Source organism: Colobus angolensis, unplaced genomic scaffold, assembly GCF_000951035.1.
Source record: "Colobus angolensis palliatus isolate OR3802 unplaced genomic scaffold, Cang.pa_1.0 Scaffold66, whole genome shotgun sequence".
NCBI lineage: Eukaryota > Metazoa > Chordata > Mammalia > Primates > Cercopithecidae > Colobus > Colobus angolensis.
The window spans coordinates 343,513-365,779 of record NW_012120265.1 but is presented as its reverse complement, the minus strand read 5'-3'; the positions used below and the strand labels follow the sequence as shown (position 1 = coordinate 365,779).

At 54.3% G+C, this 22,267-nt stretch overlaps 1 protein-coding gene across 1 annotated transcript in view; it reads left to right on the top strand.

The window, feature by feature from the left end:
• Positions 1-6,432: 6,432 nt before the first annotated feature.
• The window catches only part of CHERP (calcium homeostasis endoplasmic reticulum protein), a 24,970-nt gene continuing 9,135 nt past the window's right edge, over positions 6,433-22,267 (top strand). Inside the window, exons 1-9 of the mRNA XM_011925722.1 lie at positions 6,433-6,609; positions 6,920-7,093; positions 14,100-14,284; positions 16,580-16,717; positions 16,874-17,025; positions 18,760-18,871; positions 18,966-19,055; positions 19,751-20,003; positions 20,860-21,035. Of these exons, the coding sequence (XP_011781112.1) occupies positions 6,585-6,609; positions 6,920-7,093; positions 14,100-14,284; positions 16,580-16,717; positions 16,874-17,025; positions 18,760-18,871; positions 18,966-19,055; positions 19,751-20,003; positions 20,860-21,035 (1,305 nt within the window). The 5' untranslated portion in view covers positions 6,433-6,584. The remainder of the gene's footprint in view (positions 6,610-6,919; positions 7,094-14,099; positions 14,285-16,579; positions 16,718-16,873; positions 17,026-18,759; positions 18,872-18,965; positions 19,056-19,750; positions 20,004-20,859; positions 21,036-22,267) is intronic.

Sequence of the window (22,267 nt, the reverse complement as noted above, 5' to 3'; positions counted from 1 at the left end):
CTGTGCTTACGAAACTTTTTTTTTGGTATGTTTGTTTCATGTTTTTTGAGACAGGATCTCATTCTGTCGCCCAGGCTGGAGTGCAGTGGCGCAATCCCGGCTGTCAGCAGCCGCAACCTCCCAGACTCAACGGTTCTTTCCACCTCAGCCTCCCAAGTAGCTGCAATACAGGCACGCACCACCAAACCGGGCTGATTTTTGTATCTTTTGTAAAGATGGAGTTTCACCTTGTTGCCCAGGCTAGTCTCAAACGTTTGGGCTCAAGCGATCTGGCCTGTTATGTTTTTGGTTTAAGAGACAGGGTCTCACTTTATGGCCCAAGCTGGACTGCAGTGGCACAGCCATAGCTTACTGCAGCATCAAACCCCTAAACTCAAGTCAGTCCCCTGCCTCAGCCTCCCAAGTAGCTGAGACAGGTGCACACTACCACACCCAGCTAATTTTTAAAATATTTTTAGAGATGGGGCTCTATGGTGCCCAGGCTGGTCTGGAACTCCTGGGCTGAAGTGATCCACCTGCCTTGGCCTCCCAAAGTACTGGGATTACAGGTGTGAGCCACCGCACCTGGCCTGAAGCCATTTTTGCGTATGGACAGCCAAGACTGTACCTGCGACACGCCCAGCTCAGTGGTGAGCTTTTCACACCACGATACCTTTGTGAGCTTTATTAACCTTGTTTTTCAGGTGAAAATGAGGCCCAACGGGGTCAAGTCACTCATCTGGGAATACACAGCTGCTTAAATCTGGCCCCAGGACCCATTTTTCCCCATTACTCAAACCATCCCCAGCAAAGGATTTCTTTCAAACAGAAAGGGTTTGAGTTTCTGCTGAAACTATTGCCCGTGTCCTTTTCATTCATAATCTTTTTGTTTAGTGATTTACTAAGCACCTACTGTGTCAAGCAGCAGGAAACAGATACGTAAGCCTCCTACCCTCAAAGCACTCAGCCTACATGACAGGTATGTAACTAAGGAGCACATGGGAGCTACTTAGAAATGCTAAGACAGGGGGATGGAGGACTGTGGAGGTGGCAAGGCTCATGCCTGTAATCCCAACATTTTGGGAGGCCAAGGTGGGCAGGTCACCTGAGGTGAGGCGTGCGAAACCAGCCTGGCTGACATAGTGAAAGCCTGTCTCGACTAAAAATACAAAAACTAGCCAGGCGTGGTGGCACGCTCCTGTAATACTAGCTACTTGGGAGGCTGAGGCAGGAGAATCGCTTGAACCTGGGAGGCAGAGGTTGCAGTGAGCCGAAATCACACCACTACACTCCAGCCTGAGCGACAGAGCGAGACCCTGTCTCAATAAAACCCCACAAAACTTTAGTTACCATCTGACCCTGACCACAGTGAGACCATTCCGATGAAGGGGTCCAGAGTCAAGAAATCACAACTAGCAGACATCTGGGCCACAGAACCCCCTCAGTGCACCTGGCCCTCCACGTTGCTGCTTAGGTGAGTCTGTTCACAAGGCTCATCTCACTCAGGGTGTCCACTTTACTTGCTGGAGACTATCTGCAGTAGCCAGTCTACCAGTTCTTTCTACTGCTTTCTTCTGACCAGTGGGTTCTGGTTTCACCCTTTGAAATGGGCTTGGCAGAGGCCCCTGTGATGCTTATATTTTCAGTCTCAGATATATGGCTTTTTTGTTTTTGAGACACAGTCTCGCTTTGCCGCCCAGGCTAGAGGGCAGTGACGCGATCTCGGTTTGCTGCAACCTCCCCCTCCCAGGTTCAAGTGATTATTCTGCCTCAGCCTCTGATTAGCTGGAATTAAAGGCGCCTTCCACCACGCCCAGCTAATTTTTGTGTTTTAGTAGAGACGGGGTTTCACCATGTTGGCCAGGCTGGACCTGAAATCCTGACTTAAGTGATCCACCTGCCTCAGCCTCCCAAAGTGCTGGGATTACAGGCATGAGCCACCACGCCCAGCAGTATTTTAAACAATCTGAAACAAATGTCTGAAAGTAGTGACCGTGGGTGTACTATCTTTCTAGAAGGTAGCTGAGCAATATCAGTATTGAATTTGCACACCCTTTGACTTAATACAAGATTCATATCTACTAAGACACTTTTTTTTTTTGAAACAGAGTCACTCTGTCGCCCAGACTAGAGTGCAGTGGTGCAATCTCATCTCACTACAGCCTCCACCTCCAGACTCAAGTGATTCTCCTACCTCAGCCTCCTGAGTAGCTGGGATTACAGGTACGCGCCACCATGCCCAGCTATTTATTTTTTTAGTAGAGACGGGGTTTCTCCATGTTAGCCAGGCTGGTCTCGAACTCCTGGCCTCAAGTGATCTGCCTGCCTTGGCCTCCGAAAGTGCTGGGATTACAGGCGTGAACCTCCACGTCCAACCCTATATACAGTAAGATATACACTAAGATACAGTGGCCTAAAAATGGAACCAAGCCAGCAGACAACAGAGTCTCACTTCAGTAAGTTGTGGTGAGTAAACACCATGGCATCCTATGCAGCCTCAAAAATCACACTACCGCCCGGGCGCAGCAGTGGCTCACGCCTATAATCCCAGCACTTTAAGAGGCCGAGGCAGGTGGATCACCTGAGGTCAGGAGTCTGAGACCAGCCTGGCCAACATGGTGAAACCCTAGCTGGGTGTGGTGGTGTGCACCTGTAGTCCCAGCTACTCGGGAGGCTGAGGTGGAAGAATTGCTTGAACCCAGGAAGCAGAGGTTTCAGTGAGCAGAGGACACACCACTGCACTCCAGCCTGGGTGACAGAGCAAGACTCTGTTTCAAAAAAAAAAAGCAAAAACAACTTCTTAATGTAGATCTTACTTGGCATCAAAGTGTCCACACTGTGGATTACTGACTATTCTATAAACAGTATGGGCCGGGCACAGTGGCTCACGCCTGTAATCCCCAGCACTTTAGGAATCCAGGGCAAGCAAATCAGTTGAGGTCAGGAGTTGGAGACCAGCCTGGCCAACATGGTGAAAGCCCGTTTTTACTAAAAATACAAAGATTAGCCGGGTGTGATGGCAGGCGCCTGTAATCCCATCTACTCAGGAGGCTGAGGTGGAAGAATCACTTGAACCTGGAGGCGGAGGGTGCAGTGAGCCGAGATCGTACCACTGCACTCTAGGCTGGGCAACAGACAAGACCCCATCTCAAAAAAAATAAAAAAATTTAGGGCCAGATGCGGTGGCTCACGCCTGTAATCCTAGAGAGGCTGAGGTGGACGGATCACCTGAGGTTGGGAGTTTGAGGCCAGCCTGACCAACAGGGAGAAACCCCGTCTCTACTGAAAATAAAAAATTAGCTGGGTGTGGTGGCACATGCCTATAATCCCAGCTACTCGAGAGGCTGAGGCAGGAGAATCGCTTGGGAGGCGGAGGTTGCGGTTAGCCAAGATGGTGCTGTTGCACTCCAGCCTGGACAACAAGAGTGAAACTCCATCTCAAAAAAAAATAAAAAATAAAAACCTTTAAGAAACAGTACGATCCCACACTGTTTTGTGTATTTAGGGTATTCAGAGCTGACCCCTTGTTCAGATCTTAGTGCAGACCTCACCTCGAGAGCCTTTCCTGACAACCCTATCAGCCTGGGCCCCACCCTCCCTTGTATCATAGTCTCAGCATCCTCTTCCCCTTAATAACACCTTTGAGATGATATACTTGTTTACTGAGTTTGGGATTCTTCCCTGCCATAGACTGAGTTCCCTGAGAGCAGAGCTGAGATCTGAGTTGTGCATGACTCCATCTGTAAGCCACATCCAGCGCTGGCCGCCTGTTTTTGTGAGCCAGGAAGGGTTTTCACAGGTGAACATGTGCAATCAACTGACAACATGAACTACAACCTGGGAGCCCCAATTAAGTGAAATGTTATATCCCAAAAGAATTCCACTCTTACGAATAGACTTGGGTCTTAGTCCATTTTGCACTGCTATAAAAGAATACCTGAGACTGGGCAATTTTTAAAGAACAGAAATTTATTTCTTACAGTTCTGGAGGCTGAGATATCCAAAGTTGAGGGCCTTCTTGCTGGTGGGGACTCTGCAGAGTCTTGAGGTAGCACAGGGTATCACATGGCAAGCAGGCTGTGTGTGCAAGCTCAGGTCTCTCTTCCTCTTTTTTTTTTTGAAACGGAATCCTGCTGTTGCCCAGGCTGGAGTGCAGTGGCACAATTTCGGCTCATTGCAACCTCCACCTCAACCGTTGCCTCGCAGGTCCAAGTGATTCTCGTGCCTCAGCCTCCCAAGTGGCTGGGATTACAGGCACCCACCACCACGCCCGGCTAATTTTTGTATTTTTAGTAGAGACGGGATTTCCCCAGGTTGGTCAGGCTGGTCTCGAACTCCTGATACTCAGGTGATCTGCACGCCTTGGCCTCCCAAAGTGCTGGAATTACAGGCATAAGCCACTGAGCCTGGCCTTTCTTCCTCTTTTTATAAAGCAACCAGTCCCACTCCCATAAGCTATTAGCCATTAACACATGAATGGCAGGACCTCATAACCCAGTCACCTCTTAAAGGCCCCACCTCTTAATACTGTTTCACTGGGGATTAGGAACAAACATTCCAACTGTGGCAACTTGTATTTAAGAAACTACTCAGTTATCATATTTTGATTTTCACCAACAGAAATTTTACGAACTTTTCTTTCTGGTTATAGAAATACCTAAGTAAGGCTGGGTAGGGTGGCTCACACCTGTAATCCCAGCACTTTGGGAGGCCAAGGCAGGAAGATCATTTGAGGTCAGGAGTTAAAAGACCAGTATGGCCAACCTGGTGAAACCCCGACTCTATTAAAAATGCAAAAATTAGCCCGGCGTGGTGGTGTGCACCTGTAGTCCCAGCTCCCCTGGAGGCTGAGGCAGGAGAATTGCTTGAGCACAGGAGGCAGAGGTTGCAGTGAGCCGAGATCACACCACTGCACTCCAGCTTGGGCGAGAGAGCAAAATTGTGTCTCAAAAAAAAAAAAAACCAAACACTTAAATAAGATCCTCAATCTTCATGAGAAAATATGAACCAGAGGACATTGAGAAAAAAAGGAAAAAAAATCCTTGATCTTGCCTCCTGACCTGCAGAGTCTAAAATATTTGCTTTCTGTCCTTTTTATACAAAATGTTGATTCCCGGTCTACAGCAACACTTGATGTACAGTTGTCAATCCATAAGAGTCTGGTGGAAAAATGCTGTAACAATGAAAATGAAAGGAATCTAAAATACATGTGCATTTATTTGCACAGAAAAAAACAGGCTGGGTAAAGTAGCTCATGCCCATAATCCTAGCACTTTGGGAGGCCAAGGCGGGAGGATTACTTGAGCACAAGAGTTCAGGGCTAGTGAGCTATGATCATGACAGTGCACTCCCGCGTGGGCCACAGAGCGAGACCTTGTCTCAAGAAAAAAGAAAAGAAAAAAAAAGGAAAAAGGAAGAAAAAAAAGGGGGGGGGCGGGAGGTATAGCCAACTTAAGCATTATCCATCTCAAGAGGATCAGTTTATATTGGACGTCCACAGCAGAAGTTTGCTGCTTCTGGCTATCTTTTCCCCACAATTAGCAAGGGCTGGCTTCATTATTTTAGAAGCAGCCCAACTGCATCTTTTAGAAAGGCGCTGTGGGCCGGGCGCGGTGGCTCATGCCTGTAATCCCAGCACTTTGGGAGGCCGAGACGGGCGGATCACCAGGTCAGGAGATCGAGACTATCCTGGCTAACACGGTGAAACCCTGTCTCTACTAAAACTTCAAAAAATTAGGCGGGCGCGGTGGTGGGCGCCTGTAGTCCCAGCTACTCGGGAGGCTGAGGCAGGAGAATGGGGTAAACCCGGGAGGCGGAGCTTGCAGTGAGCCGAGATCGCGCCACTGCATTCCAGCCTGGGCGACAGAGCGAGACTCCGTCTCAAAAAAAAAAAAAAAAAAAAAAAGGCGCTGTGCCTTCTAGGCCAGCAATTTGAGGGTGTGGGTTGGGGGGTACCCGCCCCAAAGTCTTCCTGACCAAAGAGTGGAGAGGAAGAAAGCGAGCAGGAGGATGTTTTGAACCTAAATACGTCCAGCTCCAATCCCTGTCAAGCTCGTCGCCCCCAGTTCTGCTCCACCTCCGGTCCGGCCGGGGACAATGTGACAGTCGCCGCAGCCCGGGATCCACCCAGACGCACCTCACCTCGTAGGCTCCTCACTGTGCCCGCGAAAGGAAACAGTGACCCTGGCCCAGGCACGAACTCCCCAGGCCCCTGGTCCCCCGAAGGTAGCAACCGGCCAGCCCGTCGGGCTGCGACGCCGACCGGGGGCACGGCCCCCACACCCCGGTCTCGGCTAACAGCCACCCGCGCCGTTCCAGCCTTTCCGCAGCGCCGCGCGACGGAGACCCAACCTTCCCAAGTGTCAAGAAACTTCTGCGCGTGCGCCTCGCCAGCCCCTCCCGCGCGCCAGGCCTCGCGCGGCTTCTTCCCGCCTGCCTCCCGCTCTCACTTCCGGAGTTTCCCAGCGACGGCCGTAAGTGGCGGGCGGAAGCGGCCCTAGAAGCCCGCCGTAAACGGCTCCCTCGCGCCACTTCCGGCCGGCTTCTGCAGACGGCGCTGGTGGTCGATCGTGTGGCGCCGGCGGACGTTCCCCGCGGCCGGAGCCATGGAGATGCCGCTGCCCCCAGATGGTGAGACCCAAACCGACCGAGAGACCGTTTCTCTCTCCCTGGAACCTCCTGTTGGCCGGTCCCGCCTCCCGGAGTCCCCGGGTCTGGGAGGGGGCGGGGCTCGGCCTCACGGCTTCGCCTGCGGCCTCTCCCGTGGGTCCCCGCATTCCCAGCGAGCGTGTGGCCCCTATCGGGACCCGTACGAGGGCGGCCTCTTTGGGGCCCACCCCCTTGGGGTCCCCGGCACGGCGGACGGGGGCTGGGACACCGAGTTCCCCGGCCTTGGGCGGTCGTCGCTGACGCCCCGCGTGGCCTTTTCTCCGTCCTCCAGACCAGGAGCTTCGAAATGTCATCGACAAGCTCGCCCAGTTTGTGGCTCGCAATGGGCCCGAGTTTGAGAAGATGACTATGGAGAAGCAGAAAGACAACCCCAAATTCTCGTTTCTGTTCGGAGGCGAATTCTACAGTTACTACAAGTGCAAGCTGGCGCTGGAGCAGCAGCAGCGTGAGTTCCCTCCGGCACTCAGGCCGCCCCGTCGAGCGCTTCCTTTCTCGGACTCTGCCACAAACCTCTTTCTTTTGGGTCGTTTACTGTCTGAAGTGGAGCAGCTCGGTCCACACGATCCCTGTTCCGCTGTACCCACGGCCTTGCACAGAGCGGCTGCTGGGTGCCACTGTAATGGAAAACAACGAGGTTTTCGATACTCCTCTTGGGCTCTGGATCAGGGATTTTGCTGCTGTTTTTCAGACTGATGACGGAGATGAGCAGGAGTAGCGTGATAGTTTTAGTGTTTTCTAGGGAGGAAGTGATAGAGGCCGGATGGGAGCCCATGGGACAGGCACTGCCCAGCCCCCTTTGCGGTCTCCCTGTGGGTCCAGCAAGGCTTTTGTGCGTTTCAGGTGCCTGCAGCACAAATCAAAAAGAATTATTCCTCTGAGTTTTAGTTCTTGGCAAATGTTTATCAGTGTTCGTTCAGTTGGGCAACAGGATTCCAGCCCTGCTCTCAAGAAGGTTAAGGTTAGGAAGCAGAGGTGGCCTTTGAATAATGGATAGTCACCAGTTGATGCGGCTGCTCAGGGCAGGTATCACATCTGTCATGTTCAGTACCCAACCACCAGTCTCTAGATTGTTTGAATGAATAACTAGGAGTTTGCCAGGTAGGTGGACATTGAGAGGTGGTTGTCCCCTGAACTGCATGCTCGGCGAGGCCAGACAGACCTTGTTTGGGTCATTGTACCTTAATATGTAACACACAGTTGGTGTTCGATTAAACAGCTTGAAAAGAGGCTGGTTGTAGTGGCTCAAACGGTAATCCCAGCACTTTGGGAGGCCAAGACAGGCAGATCACTTGAGGTTAGGAGTCTGAGACTAGCCTGGCCAACACACTGAAACCCTGTCTCTACTAAAAATACAAAAATTAGCCGGGTGTGGTGGCCCGCGTCTGTTGTCCCAGCTCCTTGGGAGGCTGAGGCGGGAGAATCGCTTGAACCCTGGAGGTGGAGGTTGCAGTGAGCCAAGACCACACTATTGCACTGCAGTCTGGGTGACAGAGTGAGACTCCATCTCAAAGAAAAAGAAAAAGCTTGAAAGGTGGCCAGGCGTAGTGGCTCATGCCTGTCATCCCAGCACTTTGGGAGGCTGAGGTGGGCAGATCACTTGAGGTTAGAAGTCTGAGACCAGCCTGGCTAACATAGGGAAACCCTGTCTCTACTAAAATTACAAAAATTAGCCGGGTGTGGTGGCACATGCCTGTAGTCCCAGCTACTGGAGAGGCTGAGGCAGGAGAATTGCTTGAACCTGGGAGGTGAAAGTTGCATTGAGCCAAGACCACGCCATCGCACTCCCGCCTGGGTGACAGAGTGAGACTCAATCTAAAAAAAAGAAAGAAAAAGAAAGAGAGAGAGAGAGAGAAGAGAGAAAGAAAGAAAGAAAAAGAAAGAAAAGAAAGAATGCTTGAAAGGAGGCCAGGCACAGTGTCTTTCTTGTGCCTGTAATCCCAGCACTTTGGGAGGCTGAGTCGGGCAGATTACTTGAGGTCAGGAGTTCAAGACTAACCTGGCCAACATGGTAAAACCCTATCTCCACTAAAAATGCAAAAGATAATAGCTGGGCATGGTGGGCACCTGTAGTCCCAGCTACTCAGGAGACTGAGGCAGGAGAATCGCTTGAACCTGGGAGGTGGAGGTTGCAGTGAGCCTGCACTCCAGCCTGTGAGACTGAGAAGACTCTGTCTCAAAAAAAAAAGAAAAAAAAAAACTTGAAAGGCTGAGAGAGTAGGATGTTGCAAAGGTACAGTTTCTTGATTAAGAGACTGAGAGAGAGGGGGAGAGTTTGTGTGCGTATTGGCAGGCACAGTGGCACACAGCTGTGCCCCCAGCTACTCAGGAGACAGGCTGGAGAGTTGCTTGAGCCCGGGAGTTCAGGGCTGTAGTGCACTGTGTCGATTGAGTGTTTGCACTAAGTTCAGCATCAGTATGGTGATCTTCTGGGAGCTGAGGACCACTAGACTGTCTAAGGGGTGGTGAACTGGCCCAGGTCAGAAATGGAGCAGGTCGAAACTCCCGTGCTGATCAGTAGTGGCATCGTGCCTGTAAATAGCCACTGCACTCCAGCCTGGGCGACGTAGCCTGTGTTTAAGAAAAGAATGTGCGGCCGGGCGCGGTGGCTCAAGCCTGTAATCCCAGCACTTTGGGAGGCCGAGACGGGCGGATCACGAGGTCAGGAGATCGAGACCATCCTGGCTAACATGGTGAAACCCCGTCTCTACTAAAAAATACAAAAAACTAGCCGGGCGACGTGGCGGGCGCCTGTAGTCCCAGCTGCTTGGGAGGCTGAGGCAGGAGAATGGCGTAAACCCAGGAGGCGGAGCTTGCAGTGAGCTGAGACCCGGCCACTGCACTCCAGCCTGGGCGGCAGAGCAAGACTCTGTCTCAAAAAAAAAAAAGAAAAGAATGTGCTTGTATGAGGGAAGAGTTTGATCTGGAGTGTTAAATGCCGGGGGAAAAGTTTGTTTTCTCACTCAATCCAGGACTTTTCTGATGCCTATTTGGGTTCGAGATGGGGGGGCGGGGTGGGCAGGGAGCGATCAGCTGCCTGAAATCGTAAGGAAAATATTGTACGTGCTTATGCGTTTCTAGAGCGGTCCTCCCTTAGCCCCAGCACACCAAGTTTAAAACCATTTCTAAAGGCAGCAGGAAGCCACAAGAGTTTTAAACAAGGGACAGAGTAGCTTGGGTTGTGTGGCCAGTGGTGTAGGACAAGCTAGAAGGACCAGCCTGGTGAGCAGTGAGGCCTGCAGGGGAGCGAACAGGGCAGTTGTTCAGGTGAGTGATGGTGAGGTCTGAATTAAGTCAGTGTGTTGAGCCTGAGGGAGGGAGGGTGGGGGGCAGGTGGGGTGAAGGGGTAGAACCCATGAACTTGGGCGCCAGTTGAATATTGACGACCTGATGGTGTAATGAGCAGGAGAGGAAGACACCTCAGATGGTGCTTTGCCTTGGATGACTGAGCTGAGGGCTGCTTTCCCTTTCTCGGAGGGGCCGCTTGGAAGCTGGTGCCATTATAGGAAAGGAGAGGGTGCTTATAGCCCAGGAAGATTAAAGCCAATAAGTGCTTTCCTTTTTTTTTTTTGAAATACAGCCTCAACCATATCATATGGGGTCTCACTATGTTACCCAGGCTGTCTGTGAATGCCTAGGCTCAAGTGAACCTTCGGCCTCAGCCTCCCAAGTAGCTGGGACAACAGGTCCACACCACCATGCCCAGCTTGGAAGTCAAATTTCAACATGAGTTTTGGTGGAGATGAACTATTTCCAAATCTTAGCATTTCCCTTACCTTATGTGTATAAGATAGGATTCACAAAACACACATAGAGAAGCACTTATATTTATTTGGTTTTTAATATATGTACTGCTAAGGTGAGCACTTACTTGATTTTTCAAAAATTAAAACCAGTAATTAATAAGGCTCACCCATAAATAAGGAGAAGAAACCAATCTTAAAAAAAGAATTGCAAATAGCACACACAGATACTACCATCCCCTTTCAGACAATGGAACTTTGTGGTCTTCCCCTTGAGTTGGCTGGACTTAGTGACTAATTGTGGAACGTGAAAACAGTAACTTGACAGGAGAAACCTGGCAGACAACCACCTAACCAAGTGATCAAGGTTAGCATCACTTAAGTCATTTTTTTTTTTTTTTTTTTTGAGATGGAGTCTTGCTCTGTCTCCCAGGCTGGAGTGCAGTGGCACTATCTCAGCTCACTGCAACCTCCACCTCCCAGGTTCAAGGCATTCTGCCCCAGCCTCCTGAGTAGCTGGGACTACAGTTGCACGCCACCACGCCCGGGTAATTTTTGTAGTTTTAGTAGAGATGGGGTTTCACCGTATTAGCCAGGATGGTCTCGATCTCCTGACCTCGTGATTTGCCTGCCTTGACCTCCCAAAGTGCTGGGATTACAGGCGTGAGCCCCCACGCCTGGCCTCTTTTTTTTTTTTTTTGGAGATGGAATCTTGCTGTGTCGCCAAGCTGGAGTGCAGTGGCACGATCTCCGCTCACTGCAACCTCCGCCTACCAGGTTCTGGCGATTCTCCTGCCTCAGCCTCCCGGGTAGCTGGGACTACAGGTGCCCGCCACCACACCCAGCTAATTTTTGTATTTTTAGTAGTTACGCGGTTTCACTATGTTGGCCAAGATGGTCTCAATCTCTCGACCTTATGATCTGCCCACCTTGGCCTCCAAAGTGGTGGGATTACAGGCGTGAGCCATTGCGCCCGGCCAAGAAGTGCTTTCTGTGGGTGATGATATCTTGGCTAGATCTAAAGGGTGTCTTGGGGTTGGCCAGGTGAAAACTAGGGCAGAAAAGTGTTCCGGGCAGAAGACGGAGCCCTTGGAGGGAATAGGGGACCCAGAGCTTAGGGTGGCTGAAGCCCAGAGTAGGAGGGGTTCTTGGAGTGACTAGAGGTGGGGGTGCAGAGTTGGGGGCCTGGCTTGGGGAGGAGTTGGGGGCCTGGCTTGAGGAGGGGTGAGGAGTGTATCCTGGAAGCGTGGGAGAGACTTGTGGAAGGTTTCGGTCCATGTTCTAGAGCCGGGTTAGCCACAGTACAGCCAGTTCTGCACCCCGCTCCTTAAAGCCTGGCCTCAGCTGTTCTAGAATGGAGCTTCACGAACTCTGTGGTGAAGGACCATTTTGGTTTTTGTTTTTTTAAGTTTCTAACCTGTTGTGGACCAAAACTTCAGCAAAGCACAGTAACAGTGTGGACCGTGAACTATCACGTGGCTAGGAAGGTTTTGAAATGCTCACTTTCTGGTTCCATAACCGTCTGCCACCCCTGGGTAGCCTAGGGACCACTCCTTAAGTGGCAGTACCGTGACTGCCATGTTGAAAAGAGGTAGAGCGGTGGCACCTGACGCAGGAAGACCGGTTCTGGGGTGACGCAGGTGACAACAGATCCATGGTGGTGACAGCAGGGACATAGACTGATTGGAGTGATGTCTAGGAGGCTGCCTTGACACCATGTGGCTCGTCAGTGGGAGGCACATGTACCTTCTGACCTGGGTTTCTGGGCGGACAGTGGTGCCAGCCATGGTGCAGGGAGCACAGGAGGGGACATCGGTGTAGAGGGCAAGAGGAAACACAGGTCCCTTGGAAACACAGTGGGCCGTGCAGTCGGTGGTTAGGGCCAAAGCTCGGGGAATCCAGAATGGAGATGATGGATTTAGGAATCACAGCGTGCAGCTGACAGTCACAACAGCAGGAATGAAGAGCTCATGTTCCCCTGGGGGTTGCATAGAGCAGAGGACGGGGCTCAGAACACAGACCGCGCACCCCAGCATCTGAGGGTCCGACAGGAGAGGGGTTGGTAAAGGGGGAGAAAGGGACTGAGGGGGCAGCACATGGAGGCCAAGGGAGGCAAGCATCTGCAACAGGCCCATGGGGCTGAGTTGAGCAAGGGTGTCCTCAGCTGCCTGGGGGAAGGTGGGGGAGTGGCAGGCAGGCGCCAGGCTGAGATAAAGGGGAGGTGAAGATCTGGAGTGAGTCTTGGCTGAGAAATCATTTAGAGAGGATCATGGGGTGAAGGGAGAGGTTTCCAACCCAAAATGTTCTGATGTGTTTATTTACTTACTTTTTTTTTTTTTTTTTTTTTGAGACTTAGTCTCCCTCTGTCACCCACACTGGGGCGCAGTGGCGCCATCTCGGCTCACTGCAGCCTCCACCTTGCGGGCTCAAGCAATTCTCCTGCCTCAGTCTCTCTCAAGTTGCTGGGATTACAGGTGCCTGCCACCACACCCGGCTGATTTTTTGCATTTTCAGTAGAGACAGGGTTTCCCCATGTTGGCTGGGCTGGTCTCGAACTCCTGACCTCAGGTGATCCACCCGCCTCACCCTCCCAAAGTGCTGGGATTATAGGTGTGAGCCACCACGCCCAGCCCGATGTGTTTAGATGCTGCTGGGGAGGGGGCGGGTAAAGAGGAAGGAGTTGGAGAAATAAGAGAGAGAAGAAATATCATGAAGCAGTGTCCCTCGGACGGTGGGAGGGGTGGGATCGGTGCAGAAGTTGGGGGTCATCCTATAGGGTGCCCTTGGGTGCACAAACTGGAAGGCACAGTCAGCCCCGAGACTTGACTTGAGCACCCGGTGAGGGGCAACACCTTCCACCTGATACCCCACCTCCCTTATCTTTGGTTTTGTCCTCGTCCCCTCGGAGTAGGGGTCTGGAGGGCTCCAGGGGTACATAGTCACATTCAGAGCAGGCGGCCCCAAGACGGAGAGAGAGGCAGGTATCTTGTCCAGGGCCTCCTTACGAGCAGGGTCCCTTTCTCAGAGACCTCACCACCCGCCCCATCTGACCAGAGTGGGGACCTGCGCCCACCCTGACCCCGGCTTCTGCCAGCAGAATGGGTGTCTCACTGCTGCCCCAAACTGGATGCACCCCTGATTGCAGAGGAGTCTCTGTCCCCAAGGGCTGGAAAAGCAAGGAGAGTCAGTAGAAGGACAGGGCAGGCGTGGGGGAGGCTGCAGTGTGCGTTCGGGAGGTGCAGCTTCATGCCTTTCTGGCCAGATGTGCAGAGGCCTGGTGGCTGCGACATCTTAGGATGGTAGCTTAGGAGACAGTGGCAGAGGCCAGCGAGTGCCTGAGGAGGTCAGGGGATGAGAGGTGCCAAGGCGTGCCAAGTGGGACCTAGGTGGGTGAGGAGGTGGGCAGGCTCAGACTTAACTTGCACCGGAAGGACACTGTGCGAGGGCTGGATGGTGCTGGCAAAGAGAGTGGCCAGGGGACTTCCTAGGTTCTCCGAGGAGGGGGAAGGCCGAGGCTGGGATCCTGTGAGAGGGAGGGCAGGGCCTGAGAGTAGGAGGAGCTGGGTTTGTGTGGGCACGAGGCTGTGCACAGGCCCTTGTGGATGGTGAGTCCCTGGGTAGGGGGAGGCTCCTGTGACTGAGAGGTGGCCAAGGGGACACCTAGACCGCCATCTGCATTCTCATGGGGCACCCCTCCTCCTCTCCCTCCAGTCATCTGCAAGCAGCAGACCCCAGAGCTGGAGCCAGCCGCCGCCATGCCACCCCTGCCACAGCCCCCGCTGGCCCCCACCGCACCCATCCCGCCGGCCCAGGGCGCACCCTCCATGGACGAGCTCATCCAGCAGAGCCAGTGGAACCTCCAGCAGCAGGAGCAGCACTTGCTTGCGCTCAGACAGGTACGAGCCCACCCCCTCCTCAGCCAGGCACCAGCAACTCCCCTGTGCCTCTGTTTTTGCATCTGTTCACCAGAATGAATAACAGGTGTCAGTGAGGACAGGGCCACCCTGCCACCCAGGGCTTGGTGCATGTCAGCCACTGTCTCCCCCAGCCCTGATGCCAGACACAGAGGCTGCTTCTCATCTCAGTGAAGCCTCTGGACATGCATACACCCATCACCCTGGGGTGGACCCCCCGAGTGGGACTGTGGGGCACCTGTGCACCTTGAAGCTCCCCAACAGCTGTGGCCAGACAGTCTCTGGTGCCTACCATTGGCCCCACCACACAGTAGCTAGGTCACCTGGAGCTGTTGGTTGGGGAAGGACCCTTTTTTTAAATTATTATTGTTTTTGAGATGGAGTCTTGTTCTGTCGCCCAGGCTGGAGTGCAGTGGCGCGATCTCGGCTCACTGCAGCCCCCGCCTCCTGAGTTCAAACGATTCTCCTGCCTCAGCCTCCGGAGTAGCTGGTATTACAGGCATGCACCACCACACCCACCTAATTTTTATATTTTTAGTAGAGACGAGGTTTCATCAGGTTGGCCAGGCTGGTCTCAAACCCCTGACCTCAGGTGATCCACCTGGCCAGAAGGACCCTTTTGTCCTTCCTGGTCCAACAGTTTGATAACTTTTGCCAGATAGAGTACAGGTGCATTGGCTGGGTGTGGTGGCTCACACCTGTAATCCCAGTACTTTGGGAGGCTGAGACAGGCGGATCATGAGGTCAGGAGTTCGAGGCTAGCCTAGCCAACATGATGAAATCCTGTCTCTACGAAAAATACAAAAATTAGCTGGGTGTGGTGGCGCATCCCTGTAATCCCAGCTACTTGGGAGGCTGAGGCAGGAGAATTGCTTGAACCTGGGAGGAAAAGGTTGCATGAGCTGAGATCACACCACTGCACTCCAGCCTGGGTGACAGAGCAAGACTCAGTCTTGGAAAAATAAATTAAAGAATACAGGTGCATTGCCAGAAAAACGAGAGGAATAGAATACCAAACCTCCAAAACACCAGCCTCATTCTTCGTACTAGGTTCAGGGCGTAAAATCACACTGTCACGTTGCTCTCAGAAAGTTCCAGCTGGGCGTGGTGGCTCAGTCTGTAATCCCAGTACTCTGGGAGGCCAAGGCAGGTGGATCACAAGGTCAGGAGTTTGAGACCAGCCTGGCCAATATGGTGAAACCCCGTCTCTACTGAAAAACACAAAAATTAGCCGGGCACAGTGACAGATGTCTGTAGTCCCAGCTACTCGGGAGACTGAGGCAGGAGAATTGCTTGAACGCAGGAGGCAGAGGTGGTTGCAGTGAGCCAAGATTGTGCCATTGCACTCCAGCCTGGGCGACAGAGCGAGACTCTGTCTCAAAAAAAGAAAGTTCCAGAATGCTCACCCTCAGCTTCTGCCAGAGTTCATCATGGAGTGGGAGGCTGGCCTTGTCCAGCCCTGACTGACTGCTGGTCCCCGTGGCAGCTCTGTTTTTACCAGTTGCACTTTAACCTGCGTTTCCTACTGAGGAATGAGATTGCCCCCTTCTTGTTTCACCAGAGGCCATGGGTGTGTCCTCTCCCTCTATTGCCTGTTCACACCATCCCTCATTTTTCTTTTCTTTTCTTGTTTTTTTTTTTTGTTGTTGTTGTTGTTGTTGTTGACGACAAGCAAGGTCTTGCCGTGTTACTCAGGCTGGATGCAGTGGTACAGTCAAAGCTCACCGTAACTTTGAACTTCTAGGTTCCAGCGATCCTTCCGCCTCAGCCTCCCAAGTAGTTGGGAACACAGGCACACGCTACCATGCTCGACTAATTTGTATTTTATTTGTTGTAGAGATGAGGTCTCGCTACGTTGCCCAGGTGGTCTGGAGCTCCTGGGCTCAAGCGATCCTCCCGCCTCAGCCTCCCAAAGTGCTGGGATTACAGGCATGAGCCACCGCGCCCCGCCTTTGTTTTTTGTTGAGTTGGTTTGCAGGGGTTGTCTGTTCCTCTGGGCTGCAGTGTTTTCCTTGGCTACCTGGAGGGCAGGTGTTCTCTCCTGGTATGTCCTGTCAGTGCCCTGCCCACTCTGGGAGGGACTGTCACAGATTCACGGCAGGCACGAGAGACAGAGTCTCCTCATGCTGGGGATAAGCAAGGGAGCTGATGGTCAGAGCAGCCCAGCGTCAGGGCATCCCCACCAGGTCCCCACCCCGCCCCTGCTGGGCCAGGCCTGCGGGCTCGGGCTGTGGGTCCCTCCTCATGTGCTCTCGGCCCCACTGACCCCCTACCCAGGAGCAAGTGACAGCGGCCGTGGCCCACGCGGTGGAACAGCAGATGCAAAAGCTTCTGGAGGAGACCCAGCTAGACATGAACGAGTTTGACAACCTGCTGCAGCCCATCATCGATACGTGCACCAAGGACGCCATCTCGGTGAGGGGCCGGGGCTTCCCAGAGCCCAGCTTCCCCCTGGTCCCGCCCTGAGGCAGGACCCGCCGCAGCCAGTTTGGGCTAAGGGCTGTTACGACGGGTGCCTTTCCCTCCCGCCTTGAGCACCCTGCTCACTCGTCATCGGCTCGACTGTTGCAGGCCGGGAAGAACTGGATGTTCAGCAATGCCAAGTCCCCGCCGCACTGTGAGCTGATGGCCGGCCACCTCCGGAACCGCATCACGGCTGACGGGGCGCACTTTGAGCTGCGGCTGCACCTCATCTACCTGATCAACGACGTGCTGCACCACTGGTGAGCGCCGCCGCCCCGTGCCCAGAGTGCCGCTTCCTCGCGCTCCTCCTCAACCCCTCCTGGGTGGCCGCTTGCTCCAATCAGTAGCTTGGCTTGGTCTGTCCCAAGACTAGGGGGCACTTGTCCAGGGAGCCTGGGCCGGGGGGTCTCTGTGAGCTGCCAGACTTCTGTCTGCAGGACTGCAGGGTCTAGGCATCCTGTGCACCTTCACTGCATGCCCCGTCCTCTCCCCTAGACCCCAGCCTCACCTGTCACATTGCTGCCTCCTCGGGGCCACTGTCCCCTGCACTCCTTGCTCTCCTGGGGCAGCTTCTTGGCGTCTCCTTGTTGCCTTCTCGGCCATGGCCTCCTTGACCTCTGTGTCTGTCTCCGGCCCTTGTCACTGATTTGCACGCGTGCACACACGTGCACCTGACTTTGCTCAGCCATCGGGACCCTCCTTTGGGGTCCCCTTCTCCAGCCCTGATCCGACTCTCAGACTTCAACAGAGATACCTCTGCTGACCCTCTGTCCCCACCCAGCCCTCACCCCTTCCCACTGTTGCTGTCTCCACCCTCCCCAAGGTTGGTTGAATATTTCCTTCTACAGGGTCACTGGGGCCCTTCTCACAAAAATTAGCAAAAAAAAAAAAAAAAACCAATAGAAGCCCAGGCCAAAGGCCTGCGCACACAGGAGGAAACAAGCACTGCTACTGAGCCTAGCAGGCAGCGGTCTTGGCCAGGCACTTCATGTGCCTCTGCACTGGTCCAAGCTGCCACCACCCATCTCACCCCATCTACCACATGCAGCACTGCCTGAGTCCCTCTTCCCTCCCCACCTCAGTCCCTGTTTCTCTCCTGCTGGGAAGTGAGCTGCGGCTCCGCACCACCTGTGCCCTTCTGCTCCTGCTCGTGCCTCCACTTCTCCCTGCCTTTGAATCAGGGGCGCCTTGCATGGATGCACCATTTCCTACATTCTCCCAGCTACGCGCCTCTCTAGCTCCACTCTGTCCGAAGCCATGTGCTGCTCGTCCATCCTCCCGGCTGCCCGGCCCAGGCCCTTGCTCCCCTGAGCTCCCTGCGGCAAGCTGGGGGTTGAGGGGCTTCGAGCTGCTCCCCTCCTGTCCCGCGTCCCTCTGTGGGGGCAACCATCTCCCTGCGCAGCTGCAGGGGCCTCCCAGGCCAGCTATGCAGAGTGTCCAGTGCAGCGCTGCCCTGAGAGGACATGGCCCCAGCGCCTCCCCCGTCTGGGCCTCCGGTCGCTCTTCTAAAGCGTTCTAGGTGCCCGAAGGACTGAGTACCCTCCCTCCTCCTCCCGAGAGGCCTGGCCTGGGCCGAGGTTTCCTTGTGCATAGCGAGTGGCAAGGGCAAGACCCTCACTCCGCAGCAGTCCCATCCCGCCCATTGTACACAGGCAGGGGCTCCTGCGGACCCCATGTCCCTTCATCCACAGCGCCATCCAAGAAGGAAGGAGGGAAGGTTATTTCCTCTGAAGGGGACTGGACTGAAAGTCCTTGCTCAGAACGGCCCCAGGCCACATTCTCTCCCTCGCCTGCTTGCTGTTTCTCCGTCTGTCCCCTTCCTCGAGCCCAGGCACCAGCACAGGTCTCGCGGGAGCCCAGCCATTGCCCCGACCGGGTTGGGGACCCGATTCCCGAGAAGGCAGAGGGCGCTGAGGCTGGAGCCGCGATGGTAACGGGCGCGTGGCCGGGTCCCGCCCCAGGGCCCTGACGCGCGGAAAGTCTCTCCCTCACAGCCAGCGCAAGCAGGCCCGGGAGCTGCTGGCCGCCCTGCAGAAAGTCGTGGTGCCCATCTACTGCACCAGCTTCCTGGCCGTGGAGGAAGATAAGCAGCAGAAGATCGCCCGGGTGCGTGGGCCCTGGGCCGGGGGTTGGGCGAGACTGGGATATGCAGGCCTTCGCGCTCCCCACTGACCCAGCCTCTCTCTTCTCCCACCCCCAGCTCCTGCAGCTCTGGGAGAAAAACGGCTACTTCGATGACTCCATCATTCAGCAGCTACAGAGCCCGGCCCTGGGGCTTGGTCAGTACCAGGTGAGTGTCCCTGCCCACCCATGCCTCACCCTATAGCTGGGGCAGATGCCTCAGGAGGGCTTGGGAGTGTGGGGACAGCAGCTGCCACCCTAGCAGGTCCCAGAAGCCAGAGAGCCCACGTACCCTGCTTGTGCTAGGAGTATCCAGTGGGTGTTGACCGGAGAGTCCCAGGTGACATTCCCAGGCCTTGGGTGTGTCTCCCTGACTTTCCTGGCACACTAGAACCAGGCGGCCTTTCGGAGTCCCTGCATGTGGCCCATTTGCTCTGGTGGTCAGGCATGTTCCTGCGTGATGGAAGCGTGAGGAAGCCCAGACGTGGCTTAGGCTGTGGCAGCCCCTCTTGCCGAGAACCACACGGCAAGTGGGAGGCAGAGCCCGTGGGCGTGTCCCAGAATGTTGGTGGGCAGCGTTCTCTGAGCAGCCACGCGGCGGCCAGGACACAGCTTCATTGCTCGTTCCTGTCGTCAGGGAATTGTGAACCACGCTGCAGCGAACAGCCTCGTCCCCACATCTCTGGCCGGATCCCAACACACACACTGATTGCCCAGACTGTATTGGCTGTTTCACTTGACGGTTCCCTGTCCACCTGCCCCAGGTCCCCCAGGCTCTGCTGCTTTCCAGGCGTTTGTCCTCTGGTGCCAGACAGCAAGCCCCAAGGCTGTGTACTGAGCAGTGGGTGCTCTTCTCTCTTCTAGGCCACCCTCATCAACGAGTACTCCTCGGTGGTCCAGCCAGTGCAGCTGGCCTTCCAGCAGCAGATCCAGACCCTCAAGACGCAGCATGAGGAGTTCGTCACCAGCCTGGCCCAGCAGCAGCAGCAGCAGCAACAGCAGCAGCAACAGCTCCAGATGCCGCAGATGGAGGCTGAAGTCAAGGCCACGCCTCCACCGCCTGCCCCGCCCCCGGCCCCAGCACCTGCCCCTGCCATCCCGCCCACCACCCAGCCTGGTATGGGGCTCCCTCAGCCCCTGCCCCCAGGAAGCAGCCCCCAGAGGCTAGGCACCGAGTGTAGTCAGAAAGCAGTCTGCCACGCTCAGACACAGCTCTGGTTCCATCGTCCCAGGTCTGCTCCTAGACCCAGGTTTTCATCCATTTACAAGCACGAGCCCGGTGACATTAGAGTAAAACTCCAACTGTTCCATTCCTGAACAGCAAAAGATGTGTTTCCTGTTCCCAGAGAAGAGAAAAATAGAGGAAAGGTACCCAGATCGCCCATGAGATTGAGGCTGCAGTAAGCCGTATTTACACCACTGCACTCCAGCCTGGGTAACAAAGCAAGACCCTGTCTCAAAAAGAAAATGCAATCTAGGGTCGCTTCTGAAAAAGACACATAAATACTGAGGAAAATCTTAGCAGAATCTAGCAAAGGATTTTAAAATTACATTCTGATCAAAGAAGATTTGTTCCAGGAACATGAGGATTGTATAGGATAGAAAATAACGATTGTGGGGAAATGGTCTTTTAATTAGAGATTGTGGGGAAATGATCTTTTAATTAGATACAGGAAAAATGTCTAATCAAATTCAATGTGGACAGAAATTCTTCAGCAAACCAAGAGGGCAGAAGTGAGGCCTGTTTCTTGTAAAGCTTTGAAAAGGACACGTGTGTCATGTTCAAGGTCGAAACCTCCCCTCTTCCCCATCCCCTTCCTGGAGGCCGGTAATGGTCATGGTTTTAGTGGGGTCCTGAAGCAGTCATCCATTGGGCGCTAAAGTCATAGCCTGGTTTGCTCTGGGATAGTGTGGAAAGGAGACAGCACCTCCTGCTGCCAGGCCTGCTCTAACAGCCTGTCACTTGGATTTAGATGACAGCAAGCCTCCCATCCAGATGCCTGGCTCTTCAGAGTACGAAGCCCCAGGAGGGGTCCAGGATCCCGCAGCCGCCGGCCCCCGGGGCCCCGGGCCGCACGACCAGATCCCACCGAACAAGCCCCCTTGGTTTGACCAGCCTCACCCTGTGGCTCCTTGGGGCCAGCAGCAGGTATTGATTAGAACCTGGGGTGGGAGCAGATGGGCACCCTTGGCCTGACGGGGCGGCCTCCCGTGTGCAGTGGGATGGGCGTTGAGTGGCTCACTGGGAAACACAAGGGATACTCTGTGGCAGAGCTTATGCCGGGTTAGTGACAGCCCTGTCTTCCTGTGGCACCGGGACAGGTGGAGTGACAGGTCTTTATGTCCCTTCCCCGAGCTTTGATGGCTGGGGCTTCTGTGTAGTATAGATCCCCATTTTCCTGCGGGTGCAGGGGAGTTTAACGCCGCAAGGCACGGCAGGGCGTTCTGTTTCCTGTCCTTCTGAAACAGGGTCAGCTAGCTGAGTGTCAGTGTTTTGTCATCTTGGAAAGAACAAGGTGCTTTTAAAAGTAAGGAAAGGTGGTGTCAGAAATGTCAGGCATGTTGCCCCTGGGAGACCTCAGCAGCTTTGCTATGGGTCACATATGCCTGGGCCAAGGCAGGGGCTACCTCATCTGGCACAGCATGGCTGGGAAATGCCCTGGAGCGTGCTGGTTCTACTCAGAGCACTGAGACACAGCCCCTGGCCTTCCCAGGCGCGACTTCCCCCTTGACCATGGGGCCTGGTTGGCTTTGCAGCTGGCCTTTCCGGGTGACTCCCTGTCCACAAGGACAGGTGTAAGGATGGCAAGGAGACTGGCTCTGGACTGAGACTTGGTGGTTGTGTCTTTAAGCCTCACACCCCCAGCTTCAGGACATGAAATTGAACCTCACTAAAGATTGGACACCCCCATAAAGACAGCTCCCGCCTCCGAGTGCTGGCCAGGAGCCGGATGGTGGTGGCCGTTTTGCAGGTACCCTCGGCTGGGAGAGCAGTTCTTGTCCCTGTTTTGTGGGTGTGGAAACAGAGGCCCTTAGTGTCTCCAGCCTCAGTCTTTTTGCAGAGCAGAGGATTGGGCTCAAGACAATGGGCACGCCTCTCACTGAGGGTCCCCGCTAGGACAGCAGTGCGTCCTGCAGTCCACACTGAGAAACAGCAGCTTGCCCTGCCTGACTTGGCCATGTGGGGTCTTAACATGTTTAAAAGTAATTTCTTGAGGTAGGAAGATTGCTTGAGGCCAGGAGTTTGGAGTTTGGGACCAGCCTGGGCAACAAAGCAAGACTCCATCTCGGCCGGGCGCGGTGGCTCAAGCCTGTAATCCCAGCACTTTGGGAGGCCGAGACGGGCGGATCATGAGGTCAGGAGATCGAGACCATCCTGGC